The sequence below is a fragment of the Vanellus vanellus genome, assembly GCF_965231255.1.
Source record: "Vanellus vanellus genome assembly, chromosome: 2".
Lineage (NCBI taxonomy): Eukaryota > Metazoa > Chordata > Aves > Charadriiformes > Charadriidae > Vanellus > Vanellus vanellus.
Genome location: NC_138906.1, coordinates 22,949,782 through 22,963,310, shown reverse-complemented (window position 1 = coordinate 22,963,310; position 13,529 = coordinate 22,949,782). Strand labels below are relative to the sequence as shown.

General features: G+C 37.5%; 1 protein-coding gene across 1 annotated transcript in view; it reads left to right on the top strand.

The window, feature by feature from the left end:
* SLC39A12 (solute carrier family 39 member 12) overlaps positions 1 to 12,579 on the top strand; it is a gene marked incomplete at both ends in the record, with an annotated part of 32,812 nt that extends 20,233 nt beyond the window's left edge. The window contains 4 exons of the mRNA XM_082479937.1: positions 1,898 to 1,961; positions 5,677 to 5,835; positions 7,122 to 7,309; positions 12,451 to 12,579. Coding sequence (XP_082336063.1) covers positions 1,898 to 1,961; positions 5,677 to 5,835; positions 7,122 to 7,309; positions 12,451 to 12,579 — 540 coding nt within the window. The remainder of the gene's footprint in view (positions 1 to 1,897; positions 1,962 to 5,676; positions 5,836 to 7,121; positions 7,310 to 12,450) is intronic.
* Positions 12,580 to 13,529: the final 950 nt, after the last annotated feature.

The window sequence follows — 13,529 nt, the reverse complement described above, 5'->3', positions numbered from 1 at the left end:
TCTTGGGCATTTTTCCACAGATTGAAAGAGTAACATAAACAAGCTGGATATTGGGGAATGGTGCTTATACATAAGAAGTTGCATAACTTTCTGTTGCTCTGTGGAGAGTAACCAGACAGCTATGTCTTTGCAAACTAAATTGACTCATACCTTTTAACCTGTTTTCTCTTTTTCCACCAAATCTCTTCAGTATATGTAGTATCTAGATACATAGGTTCCTAGTTACTTACATGAGAATCTCCACAGATCTTCTATAATGTGAACTCTGTTTTACTAAAGCAGTTGTGAATGGCAAGAGCCTCATGAGCCACTGCTAATCTCTCAAACACAGTTGGGAAACTCTCAATGGAATGCACAGCAAACAGAGAAGTGAAGAATGTTTACTAACTTGTAGGCCACGTCATAGTTTCCTGTTTATGATAATAAGTGAGCTCGTCTTTCCTCTCAGATGCAAGATTCCCCTGAAGTTATGCATAGATCTCATGAACTAGCCTGGCTTAGCTAGTTTGTACAGGCGCAGCCAATTTTTCAGAGTCATGTGAGTAATAGTAAGACAAACACTGGTTGACTAAGAAAAGCTTATAAATCCTTCAGGTCAGTGATTAGTCTTGCAGTTTTGACTCAGAGTTCAAAGAAGTGGCATGTGAATAAATATTATAAGAGAAGTGGAACAATTACTGGAATTCATATGACTGGCTGCAATCATGGGAATTAAAGACTTTTAGTTTTCCTTTAAAATGTAGAATTTAAAAACCAAATCCTTTCCCTTCCCTCCTCAGGCCTCTACAGCACATATCCCACATCACAACCAAGCTAATACCAGCCAAGAAACATATCCTGTTTTGCAGCCAGTACACATCTCTGCTATAGTTTCTGGAGTGGTGGCTGCTGCCCCTAACACAGCACTCTTTCGTGCTACTGTTGACTCTTCGCTGGCTGCCATAGTAGCTTTAATATGTTTTTGGGTTTTTTTTTGGCCAAAACAAAAGAAAAGAAAGTGATTATAAACTCAGTTTTTCTAGTTTCAAACAAACAAATTTTTTGGCTTATCTCTCCCTGACACAAATTTCTAATAATTTCTCCAGCCAGAAAGAAAAGCCCCAGGGAGGTAAGGGGAGAGAGAGATTCCTCATGTTCTCCCTTCTCTCCCCAGAGTTGCAGTTTCTGTTAATTAAACGTTAGGGTTGATGCATCAAATTAACTCTCTAGGATAAGGACAAAGATACTGTCTCCTTCTTCACTTGAAATAAGGGTAAATTTCCCTCAGTGCAGTGGAGTGTACTCATGTGCTGCTATGCCCAGCCAGTGAAGCCTGATGCCAAGACAAAGCCCTAGCTAAAGGCCAAGAGGATGTACCACCTTGAAGAAAAAAAAAAAACATATTTTGAAAGGGTGTGAAACCTACCTATGATCATCTTTTTTAGTCTTGTGTTTTTACAGAGTAACTATGAAGAACATGAACTCCAAAAAGACTGATGTCTACCCATTTTTCCTTGGATATCCTAGACACCTACAGGAAACTACAATCATCCAATCATTATAAAATGAAAAGATACAATTTGAATTATTATGCTCTTTTTAGCTCTGCATTTGGCTCAGATTTGTGTATTCAAGCAGAAACATGATTTTCTTGGGTTATAACAGTGCTTATGAATGTCTGTCTTCCCACCTGAATTAGACTGTAGACATTTCTGGGCAAGAGAGATTTCTTTTTCATGTGTTCCTGCACTACCAATCACACTGCCAGTGCTCAACAAATTATTCTAATGGTATCTATGTAAATAACAGCAACTACCTTTAATTCACAAAGCTTGAACTTATTTGATATTTTCCTGTATTTATAGCAGCAGCTGGAAGAGCCCCTTAACACTGATCCATTATCTTTGCTTTTAACTAGAGAAGCCCAGAAGATTCTGAGCCCGCTGAAGTTCCACCAGAGAGTAAGGCGATCAGCAAAAAAAGTTAGTATCAATAAAAAGACTAGACAAGCAACAGGAAAAGCCTTAAGACCTAAGATGGAATTGAAAGTGTGAAGCTGGCTTTAGCGCTGTGTTTGCTATATGCTACCTCACCACATCTGATGATGCTTGGCTACATAAATATCTTCTTAAAGACCTTTTCAGTTGCCAGCCCTGTAATTGTGAAGTTCATTAATCCTATACTGTCCATGCTTCAGTGTTTGTTTACTCACTGTTGCAAACCATTTTTCTAAAGCTTTTGCTTAAAGGGAAACATTCAAAATTTAATGCAAAACAGATTTTTATAATTGTAAACTTTGCTTGGGCTTTTATTTCTGGAGGTAGTAAAACTATTGGTTTTTTGGCTCACTATACTAATATAATTCTGCTTCCTTCTTCTTTTACGCGGTAAAGTAATAGCCTTCTTAAACCAGTAATGATTTATTACATGTATGGAATTATTGGCTCATGATGGCTCTCAGTTTTAGGATAATCTGTTTTGTTCAGAGAGCTTCAAAGTAATTCTTATCATCTCTGTTTTGTTGCTGCTTACTCAAAAAAAAAAAGGGGGAAAGATAGAGCATAAACCAAACTCTGCCTTTGACTGTAGTTGTGTGACCTTGGTGAATTTAGATCTGTAGTCATTCAGCTGAAAGGATAGCATTTTAATTGAAATCTGTTTATTTACTATAATCGACACCCCTTTATTTTGTCATGTCAGATCTCAGGTCAGCAGTTTGATTTACTCAACAATGTAATTATCTTCTTCTAGGTTTCTAATATTCTTCTCTGTTCTTGTGGACTTCATTTCCATTTCTGATGCATTTGAAATCTGGATTTCCATTTCTTCGGTCTCCCCTATCCAGCAGTACACAAACCAGTCCCAGTTTCAGCATGATTATTAGTCCATCTTTAGATGTTTCCATTCTGTTCAATCATCACTACCTGCTAAGCACAAACAAATTTCTAGTGATCTCAATGTTATTTGTTCCAAATAACTAAATTTTGTCTATAACTATATTTGATCTAGTTTATCAGTAAATTTTTTTGTTTGGTTCTATTTCTTTCCTTATAGCTCAGTTTTACCTCTATATTAGAAATCAGTAAGTAAAACCACAGTAGGGAAGGGAGGATGGTTTTGTTTAGGGGTTGTTGAGAATACATATTTTCAAAAGTTTATGTTATTACGGTTCTTGTGAATAGGTAAACGCATAAACATACCTGGGTACCTTGATACTGAGCTAAACTTTTAGGTGTTTTTTTCTCAAAATTGAATGGAATCTGCAGCTCTAAGACAGAAGCCTGATATCTCCAGAAATACCAGACTTCACTGTAAACACATGTCAAGCAGGACTGCGAGAGGAGTCAGTCACCTTAGATAGCCAGTGAGTAACCCAGAAAGCAAGAAGCTACTGGAAGAAAAAGATCTATGACTTCTCACTGGCCCTCTCCTCATTTATCCACACTTGTTCCATCAATATTTGAAAAGATCAAACAGTAGCATTTTATGTTTGGTAGACTCAGTGAGAAGTTACATTAACTATAAATATTTTTGGTGTATGAGTAATGAAAACATCAGAAAAAAGATCTATGTATGGATAAATGTCAAAGCTTAAAAACCATAATCTATGGTGGGAGTCCTGCACCCTTTAGCTTTATGAAAATTGTGGAATAGAATTTGTTATGAGTCCTGATCCCCTATTTAAGCAGAGAAAATTATCAAATATAAATGTAGGATTTTTTAAGAAGAAGAGGCTTTGTAGAGATACTTAGGGTAATAAGCTAGTAGTTAATAGTTACTGTTGCAGCAATGCAGTGAGGTGATTGCTAGTAAAAAAGTTGCTCTAAAATAGGCTGAAAGTACATTAAGATAAACATTCAGATTTGTTTACATATGCATCTTCTTAACTTTCAGTCAAGTAAGTTCACAAAGCTTACATTTGCAATTGCTCCACAATGTTATACTGTAGACAACAGGCTGGATTCAGTTCCCCTCATTATGGTACATCTTCAACAATCAAATATTTGAATAAAACAGGCTAATAACATCTCAGGGCAGGCCATGATGTCGTCCTCGCCAGTCCTTATTACAACTCACAAACTTAATGTCGCGCAGCAATCTATTATTTCTATGTAACTCATGCTCTGCACTATTGATTACAAACTGCCCATACTGTTTAGAAAGAACTGTGCAAACTGGGGACATCCACGTCTGGCTCTGTAAGCTGGCAGGAAAATCTCACAAGCCTGCCAATTGTTCTGAACCCGCAGAGCTCCCAGGCAACTAGGGAGGATTTTCCGAATACAGTTGTTAGGCTTTTATGTGCTGTGTGTGTTTTTTTATAATAGTCTGAAGACTTCAGCTCTAGCCAGTTTCTGTAAGAAAAACGTCTCCCCCATCACTATAAAATGGTCATCTCTGAAGAAACATTACTCAAATGAAACCTCGTAATAACTATATTCAGACAGTTCTGTGCTTAGACTCCATGTTAGCTCCTTAGACTGTCTTATTATGTCTGTGTGGGGCCAACAAAAGTCAGGAAAACACATGATGTTTAGTGCCCAAATCACGACCCTGCTTCTTCAGGCATAAAAGCAACCCTTTGCAGAGCGTTCTGTCCATACTCTGTAGAGCGACGCTGGATGGGTTCCCTGAGAAGCATTAGGAGGTCCTGCTTGTAAGATTGTAGATAAAACGGACGGAACAAAGTACAGGATAGGGGGGCCAATTATATGTTGCTAAGCCTAGACATTGAGCTTATGTATGGAGCCTCACTGCTACTTGAGATAAAATCCCTCCCCCTGAATCCGTTCAGCGTGCTACATGGCTGTCTGGGTTACAGGCTGGATGGAGAGACTGTCCCTAATTCCCTAGCTTGATTTCAGTATTTATGTCACTAGTAGCACCTTTCTTCTCATGTCATTTGCCTGATTGTGAACATCCGATGTACTGTTCCACACTAAACCAAGGTCACCGAACAATATGGGAAAGAAAAACAGCCATCTGCATCCATGAGTGATGCTGCAGACGAGTACTATGAGCATAACGGCCATTAATTGATTGGAACAAAAGTTGGAAATGAGCATGTGGTAACGCTGTACTAATAGTGATACTCTGAGGCTTTTTGCTTTTCATCTCTATCTTTCACTGTAATACAGTCTCATAAAAAACAGACCCTGAAAATATTACTCAGTAGTAGCATGTTTTACAGTGTTAAAATGATCAGCTCCATGAGACCACATATTCTTCTTCATTATATCTGTGCAATTTTGTGAGCGATGGTGGAAAAACTTCCATCTTTTAAAGAAAAAAAAATAACATCTATGAAAACTTGTGTGAATTTCAGCAACCAAAGAAAGATTAATGGAAACCTTTAGGACCTACTATGAGACTGGACTCAAACCTAATTCTAATTTTTTGTCTAATAGTTGACCTAGTAAAACTAAGGAAGCCACGTTCTGGTATTTGCATCTCTGAATTATTCTACAACCTACTTTTTTGTTCCAAATGTATTGAAGTAAGTGTAACAACAAGGACAAAACAGATAAACCCTACTGTCTTCTGATTATTATGACTTTTCATAATGTTATACGTGAAGTCACCAAAAAACCAAATCATTTCTAACATAGCAAAAGTTACAGGATCTGTTTGTGTCAAAACTTCTGGGCTTTTTTTGTTGTTTGGGTTTTTTTTTGTTTGATTGTTTGTTTTTCCTAGGTAAGAAAATTAGCTTGTTAGCAATAATGGTTCTGGTGGGTGACAGTCTTCACAATTTTGCTGATGGCTTGGTAATAGGAGCAGCATTCTCGTCCTCAACAGAAACAGGTGTGACAACGACTATTGCTATTTTATGCCATGAAATTCCTCATGAAATGGGTAAGAAATACATATGTGTATTTTTCTTGATTTGCTTTGTAGTTCCAGGTTTTCCAAGCGATTCTTTCCTGTATGACTTTAGTGGGAATTCTTTTTTCTTATAGCATCATGAACTATAACATTAATGTCTGAGAGGGATATGTAAGTGCCATCAGGTCCAAGTGGCCCTTTATTCTCATGTGTACAGACACAAAAAATAGTAAGCTGTGAGCAAGAGCCCCGTGTGCCTGGCACACGGGGCTATCCCAGAGTTTTAATATGCAGCAGAGCTGTTTAGCAATGTATCCCTCATGCTACCCTCATTCCTGCTGCTAATCAAGAATAACAAGATAACAAAAAAAACGATATATGACACATTCTACCAGCAGGCAGGACAGGAAGATTGTTCTATTGAACATTACCTCCTTGAGGTAAATCTTTCAGTATGGATGAAGTTGTTCTTGACGTTGTATTGAGGAACATATATACGCTGGCAAATTTGAGATGAGAACTGCGGATTCTCGTTTCTGTTCTTAAATGACTGGAGGTTTCATGTGCTATCTATGTAGAAAACTTCCCCAAACAAAAAGGTGGGATGGGGAATTGCTGTAAAACTGGTTACTCTAGTTGGCACAGCAAAGAAATTACCAAAATCTTGAACAGACAGACCTTCTTAATTCTGGGGCAATAGTGCCCCAGTGTCAAAAGGGCATTTCTACACTCACAGAGAAGAATTTTCAAAATCTTTTACTGTGGACCTGTTTTGAAATAGTTTATTGTAGAAGAAAAATCTGTGATGCAATTGTGATGTACAATTTACCAAAGTCAATTAGGTCTGAAATCAATGGAATTAAATTCAAACTGGAATCAGACTGGCGTAAGTTTTTCTGACTTACAGCACCTGTAAAACACTCAGAGACCGTGCTGCAAATATCCTCACATGATTTTAACTGGCAAGTTCCCAATCGAGAAAGATTTAGAAACTCTGGGAAAGCATGTGACTTCACTTTTGCATGTATCCAAGTTGGAAATGTCACAGAACATCGAGAACTAACAGAAAGCCACTCCTGTATACTGTATGCTATCTTTAGGAACAGCTAAACAAATGCAAGTCAATATGGGATTTTTGCTTTTGTTTTTTCTCACAGGATGAGTTTATAACCAATTCTACAGAAATATAAGGGCAGTCCTCCATCATTCACCGTCTTTGTGCATATCAATTCTTTTCCTTCATGTTTTATTACAAAGAGTCTTACAAATACATTTATTAGCTAAATCACAAATTTTCTGTCTTTTTCTCTATGCAGGAGATTTTGCTGTGCTGCTAAGTACAGGGCTCCCCACGAAGATTGCAATTTTGATGAATTTCATAAGTGCACTAACGGCATTCTTAGGACTTTATATTGGCCTTTCTGTATCAACTGATCCTTGCATTCAAAACTGGATTTTTACTGTTACAGCTGGAATGTTCTTGTATTTATCTTTAGCAGAAATGGTGAGAACTTCAGTCTATTGTTATATTTTCCTTTTAACATAGCCACATCACAGATTAGCGTCAGACATATGCAGGTGGATTAACTTGGAGGGAAAAAGCATGTCATCCGCCCTGTGTGTTTACAGTGCTTAGAACAGTAGTCTGGTTTTGTTTGGTGTCACTGCTATGATAGGTGTAATTACTAATGAAGGATGAAATAAAGTCTATTAAGGGAGCAACACACGAGAAAGGCATAAACGACTTTTAAAGGGGTAAAGGTAAACAATACATTTCTAGGCCTGAAAGAGATACAGACTTGCAGAGTTTTTTAAAATCTCAAAGCAGTTGCTTACTTTTTTCTTTTTACTCCACTTTTCTTTATCTATTTTTCACACATGGTTTCAACATGAATTTGCTGTTTCTGAACTCAAATGCAAGATGCTTATCCTGTGCTCTTCCCGGCCAGGCTTTCTTTCTCAGAGAGGTTTAGATGAGCCTCTAAGCAATTCAAAACCCATCAGATTGCCTCAACTTTTTCATATTTGACCAACATTTTTCATACTCACATTTCAATAGTAATGATCTGACTGCAGAAAAATAAAGTGTGAAGATATACATTAGGAGAAAGGTCTAAGGACTGTGGAAGAATGCAGTGGAATCATAACTCAGGCAGATCTCTCAGGCCACATTATTTATTGAAGGGATAGCTAACTATTAGACTTGTAACAATGCAGAACTTAATTACCTTGCCAGCTTATTTCAAGTATCACATGGCTCTTTAACTAATGTGTATTAATGTAAAGTTACTTGCAAGCTTGTGAAAAAAGACTGAATATTTTGAGTATCAGATCAAGAGGTGGGAAAAAAAGAGGTCTGTCTCTTCATAAATTATTACTGTGTTTTTCCCAAGCCTGGCTGTCTCTCTGTTGTGTTCACTACCACCCCCCATCTCATGCCTGAGATACTGTTTACCAGGTTCAAGCATAATACTTAAAACCTGATATGTATTATAACCTATTTGATAATTTAGTTGTAATAATTGACCTTAGATCTTGGTTGTATATTAGTCTATTTATTTTTGCTACTGTAACAAAAGTAAAATGAACATAAAGTGCTCCCAAACGCTTATAAGGGAGCTGCCTGAGGATTGGGGATGTGTCAATAGTCCTGACTGATGTGGTAAATAAGAGGCAAGATCACTGTGTACCAAGTTGCATCTTGTTCTGACACACAGAAATTTGGAAGTGAGGCTGCCTACCTACTCAATAGGTATGGTTTTACTAATGTGGCTGAGAATGGTTTAGGTGTATTTTTCCATCAGTGTAGGATCAGCATCCATGAGGGATCCACAAGCTCCCAGAACAACACCATGTTTTTCCCAGAGTCTTCAAAGCAATGTGCCAGGCTGTGAATCCTGAGAGATAACACAGTTCCAAGCAGAGACAGGGACCTGTATTCCCTTGTTCTCAGCTTGTCACCATATTCCTGATGAGAAGAGGAGAAAGAAGGGAGAGAGAGGGGAGGATCTTACTTCTCTCACCTCCCTTTTATTAACAGGGATTCCAGTCAGCCTTTCTCTGCATTTTGTCAAGAGAATTGCCATTGGGTTGCTCACCTATATTTGTCAGAATTGCAAGTGTTGAATATCACAGGGATTATTTTATTTAAACAAATATTCCTGTAGCACTGCAGGAATCTATAGATCTGAAAAGTTTTGTATGTTTGTAGAGTACATCTCAAGAGAAAATCGGCCATGCTTTATGTATTTTTCAACTTTCTGCACAGAAATATCTTTTATTCTCTGCTGCATTCTCATCTACAAACAGTGTTCCTGCCAATTGGGAACAAACACTTAATGGTGTAAAAAGCTTAGCTACAATTTTCAATAGTTGTTTTATGGGCTTTCACATATTCTTGTGCTTGTCAGAGAAGCAGATAGATAAATAAGAAAGCAGCAGTTAAATAAGACTGAGCAACCTCACTGGTTGCTGCATTGAGGAACATTGAGGAGTAGAAGGTGGAGGTTCATTGGCAGGACAGCACTGTGAGACCGCCGCCAGTTAAGGTTGTATAAAACTACTTCTGTGGTTAATTAAAAGTTTTGCATTTCTACAAATGACATTCTAGCTCCATTAACAAGAAGGGTAGGCTAATCATTTTAAAAATCTGAGGAAAAGGACAAAAGATAAAATCATTTATATTCTTCATCATTTTTCCCCAAGGAATTCTGCAAAACTTCATCTTCCCAGTAATTGGGGAAGGTGGAAGGGAGGGGTGTTTTGTCTTGGAAATGTGTATGCACAGGTGTAATATTGCAATGCAAATTTTTTGTTGCTTCAAGATATGCGGGTGAGTAAAAACCTGTAATATTGTGGGTTTAGTTGTTTAACCAAAATTAAATCCCCTGAAAACTACCTTTTCGTGAGCAATATATGTTGCACTTGATATCTGTTTAGAGGTCATAAGTATAATCATAACTTTGCACTGTCTCCAAAGATCCATTCATTAATAACATACTTTTTCTTTAACATACCTTTAATCTGAATTGAAACTTGAGACACCGTTATATGGAGTGGAGCGGACCAACTCATTCCTAATGAACTGTTTCTTTGACAAAACATGTCCCCTTTTCCTCTTGGGAAACAAACTTGGAAATCCTGTATCAGCCTCTTAAACAAGTATCTATGAAGTAATCATTGGGATAAATATTTATGAAATCCCATGCATTGTATTTAACCCCAAGGACTGGGATGTCATTTCTGAGTGATCGTACAGATCATTTTGGTTTATTGTGTTCCTGACCAGAAAGACGTACTGTCTAATTTGAAAGAAGGGAGATAGAAGCAAGAAAGACAATAAGGATATCAAGAAATAGGAGCTAGCCAACCACTGCCTGAGGCAACTAACTGACATTTCCTCCAACTAAAATTGAAAATTTTTTGGATTTTGTAGATAAAAGAGTACTTTTTAAGTGATTTATTGGGCTGTTGCAGTGCAGTAGTTGTTCCATATATGCCCCAGCTTGGTAGAACTCATTTTTAGCCAGCACAGGGTTGAGAACCCCTCATGCCTTCTCTCAGCATGTTGCTTCCTAATTCTTTATATCTTTTGTGTGCTCATGATGAAAACATGAGCTGGAGTGGGAATAGATTAGTCCCTTGATTAACAGTAACTCTTTTGCCTCCAACAGACTTCAAGCATTAGTAAGTGTGATGGCATCCAACAGCTTGGATGTGGTGCTGTCTTCCCTGAATTTCTGAAGTGTTTTGCATCTGCCAGTTGAATAGGCTTATGCTTCCCAAACAACAAGCTTTTCTCTGCTGTACCACAGACACTTGTGTATAGGCGAGTTCAGAGAGAGTTGGGGACTGTGACATATCTCATACCGTGTCAGCAATCAGCTTTTATTTCCAAAGAGATACACAGGCATGTCACATTAGGTAATGCTATAGAAATGGTCTGTGCGCTTGATAACATGCACATAGGCCAGGTGGAGGGAGCAGAGATCTGCACTGGACACAGGAAGGGTGCTACCTGCTGAGAATTCCTTTTTAAAACTTTCTTAGGAACCTACTGTGCATGTGCGTAACTCATAAATTGGCACTGACGGCGATAAGAGAAAATACTAGCTTTTGCAGTTTCCTATTTAGAGAACTTGTTCAGTCATGGAAGAGGACAAAAGAGACTGATTATAAGTATAAATTAGAAAGACCAAAGATCTAGACTAGAAGCCTGGATTCAGGCCTAGGGCTTAATTAACAGTTTTTACTTATATACAAAACAAAAACCACATGGACCAAACACTTGCAAGCTGTCAGTTCAGATTTTGATTTACGTCAGCTTTGAGGTGTTTACATTGGCTTTAGATTAAATGTTTCTGATGATCCTTAAATACAAATTAAATATAACTACATGAGTTCCTAAGATGTGAATTTGTACCATAATTTAAACCACTGCCTGGTTGTTACGAAGATCTTTGGGTTCGCCTGTTATTTTTATGCAAAACTTCAAAGTGGTGGCAGATTTTTCACTATAGTTTTCTTTTGGGCCCATGCCAACTTCCCGAGAAAGAAGAGTGCAGGAGAAGCAGAGCCAGAGACCCTCCCCTCTGCCATAGGGAAGGACAAGCATAGCAAATAGATGTACACATACCCTGTTAGGCTCCTCGGTCGGCACCACTCCACTGTCTCCCAGTGGCTGATGCTGTTAGAGCTCCTGTGAGGAGGCTCTAAAGAGCAGAGGAAATAAGCAGCTTCATTCAAGCGCAGGCTGGGAGTGGAGCAGCCAGGCAACGTGATGTGAGGGTGCTGGGACCGCTCGCTCTTGTTTTGATGTTCACAACAAATAGACAAACAAAAAACCCAACCAACACCAAAGGTCGGTACCAGCCCATGGGTCTTTATTTATTTTCAAAGTTGGTGTGAAAATATCAGCGGTCATCCCTGTCTCCCCTGGTGTCTATAATACAAACAGCATAAATACTAAGAGAGTCTCAGCCTGAGGCATCATTTCCACAGGCTCTGTTGAGACATACATTTTGTGTAAAACTTTGATAAAAGAGACCATGTAGGGTGGAAGGTTAAAGTGAGTAGTTTTTAATATGATTATAAACAGCTGCTGCTCTTTTACTTGATTTAAGACTCACAGAGAAAAATATTAGGTGTATTTTTTTCAAGCATATTTAAAAAATCCCGTTTTCTACTTGTATGTTTACTAAAGCCCAAGTAAATAGGAGTGTTGCCAGTTATTTCAGTAAGAGCAGAATTGACCCTATATATAGTACTGAAACAAAAAAACCTCAAACTAGTTTATTCCCACAAAAGGGAATCGCTAATTTTACTAAACAAGCATTTCTTTACAGACAGCTGTATAAAATTACTAAAAACTATTGAGAAGTTAACAAATTTTGGAATCTTATTTCTAATTCTTGTTGGTGCTGGTAAAAGAACCAAAGTGGGTAGAATTTTACTAATTTAACTTTTTCACTGTCGAGATCTGTGTTGTTACGATGTACAGAACATACTACAGATTAATAGCTATACTCAGAAACTGAGCATTTTTAAAGTCTTTTTTAATGAAGTTTGTCTTGTTTTCCCATAAGACTTTTTTTCCCAGAGATGAATATATCTGGCTCTCATTCTGGTGTCTTATTCTTTTTTTAGCTTCCTGAAATGACTCATATTCAGACACGGCGACCCTGGTTGATGTTTCTCCTACAGAACCTTGGATTACTATTAGGCTGGCTTTGTCTCTTACTTTTGGCTATATATGAACAGAAAATTAAAATATAAGTTTTCTGTTGGAAATCTTGAAGTACCACTTGTGACAGTGGATAGCATTATTCACAATTTTGTCGTGTCTGCTATAGTGATATATAAATTAAGTTGCTGGGAATTTTATATCTGAACAGTAGATAACTATTTCGCTTTATTAACTTATTGTTCAGATTTTGTAATATTTTTTTTCTTGTAAACATGAATGTTTAGAATTATGTTTTATTTGTTATTGAGTTTACCAGATCCCATGCTCAAACTCACAGGAGCTTTTCATTAGTCTTTATTGAGACTGTTCTAGTTGAATGCTCTAAGTGATCTCTGCCAGTCACTGATTGAAGAAAAGAATAAAACACTTTTATATGCAATAATTAAAGTGGACTAACTGTAGTTGAATAATTTGAAGCAGAAAAGTTTGTTGCCTCTTAGTACAAAGAATAAATGCATTTCCATAAACCTAAAAACTATAGCAAAACTAAACCGTTAAATGGCATACAGCAATCTCATTATAATATCTGCAATATCTACTTTGTCTATATAAATGTCCTCAATAGCGACTGCTCCACCGTGGCAGGTAAAAAATGACAAGTGTAAATGTTGAAGTTTATGATCTAAAAATCTGAGAATGCCCTTTTCTGACTGTAAGATAGTTTCTCATACATGTTATGGAATCTGTGACAGTTAAGCATTGGACTATGGTAACTGTCAGAGTAACAACCTTCTGCATTATCCCACCTCTGATGGTTGCTGATAGCAAATGCTTATGAATAGTTATAAGAAATATGTTTAAATTATTTTTCCCTGACAACCCGTCCAGGCTCCTCAAATCAAGGGGTTCCTTGAGCCAGATGTTGCTTCTGAGCCATCGTGTTTAATAAACACCAACAGTGCCTTCCCGTCAGCAATTAGCTTATTCATACACATGCGACGTGCATTGTGGAAAGAGCTTTTTTCAATTGTCTAAAGTG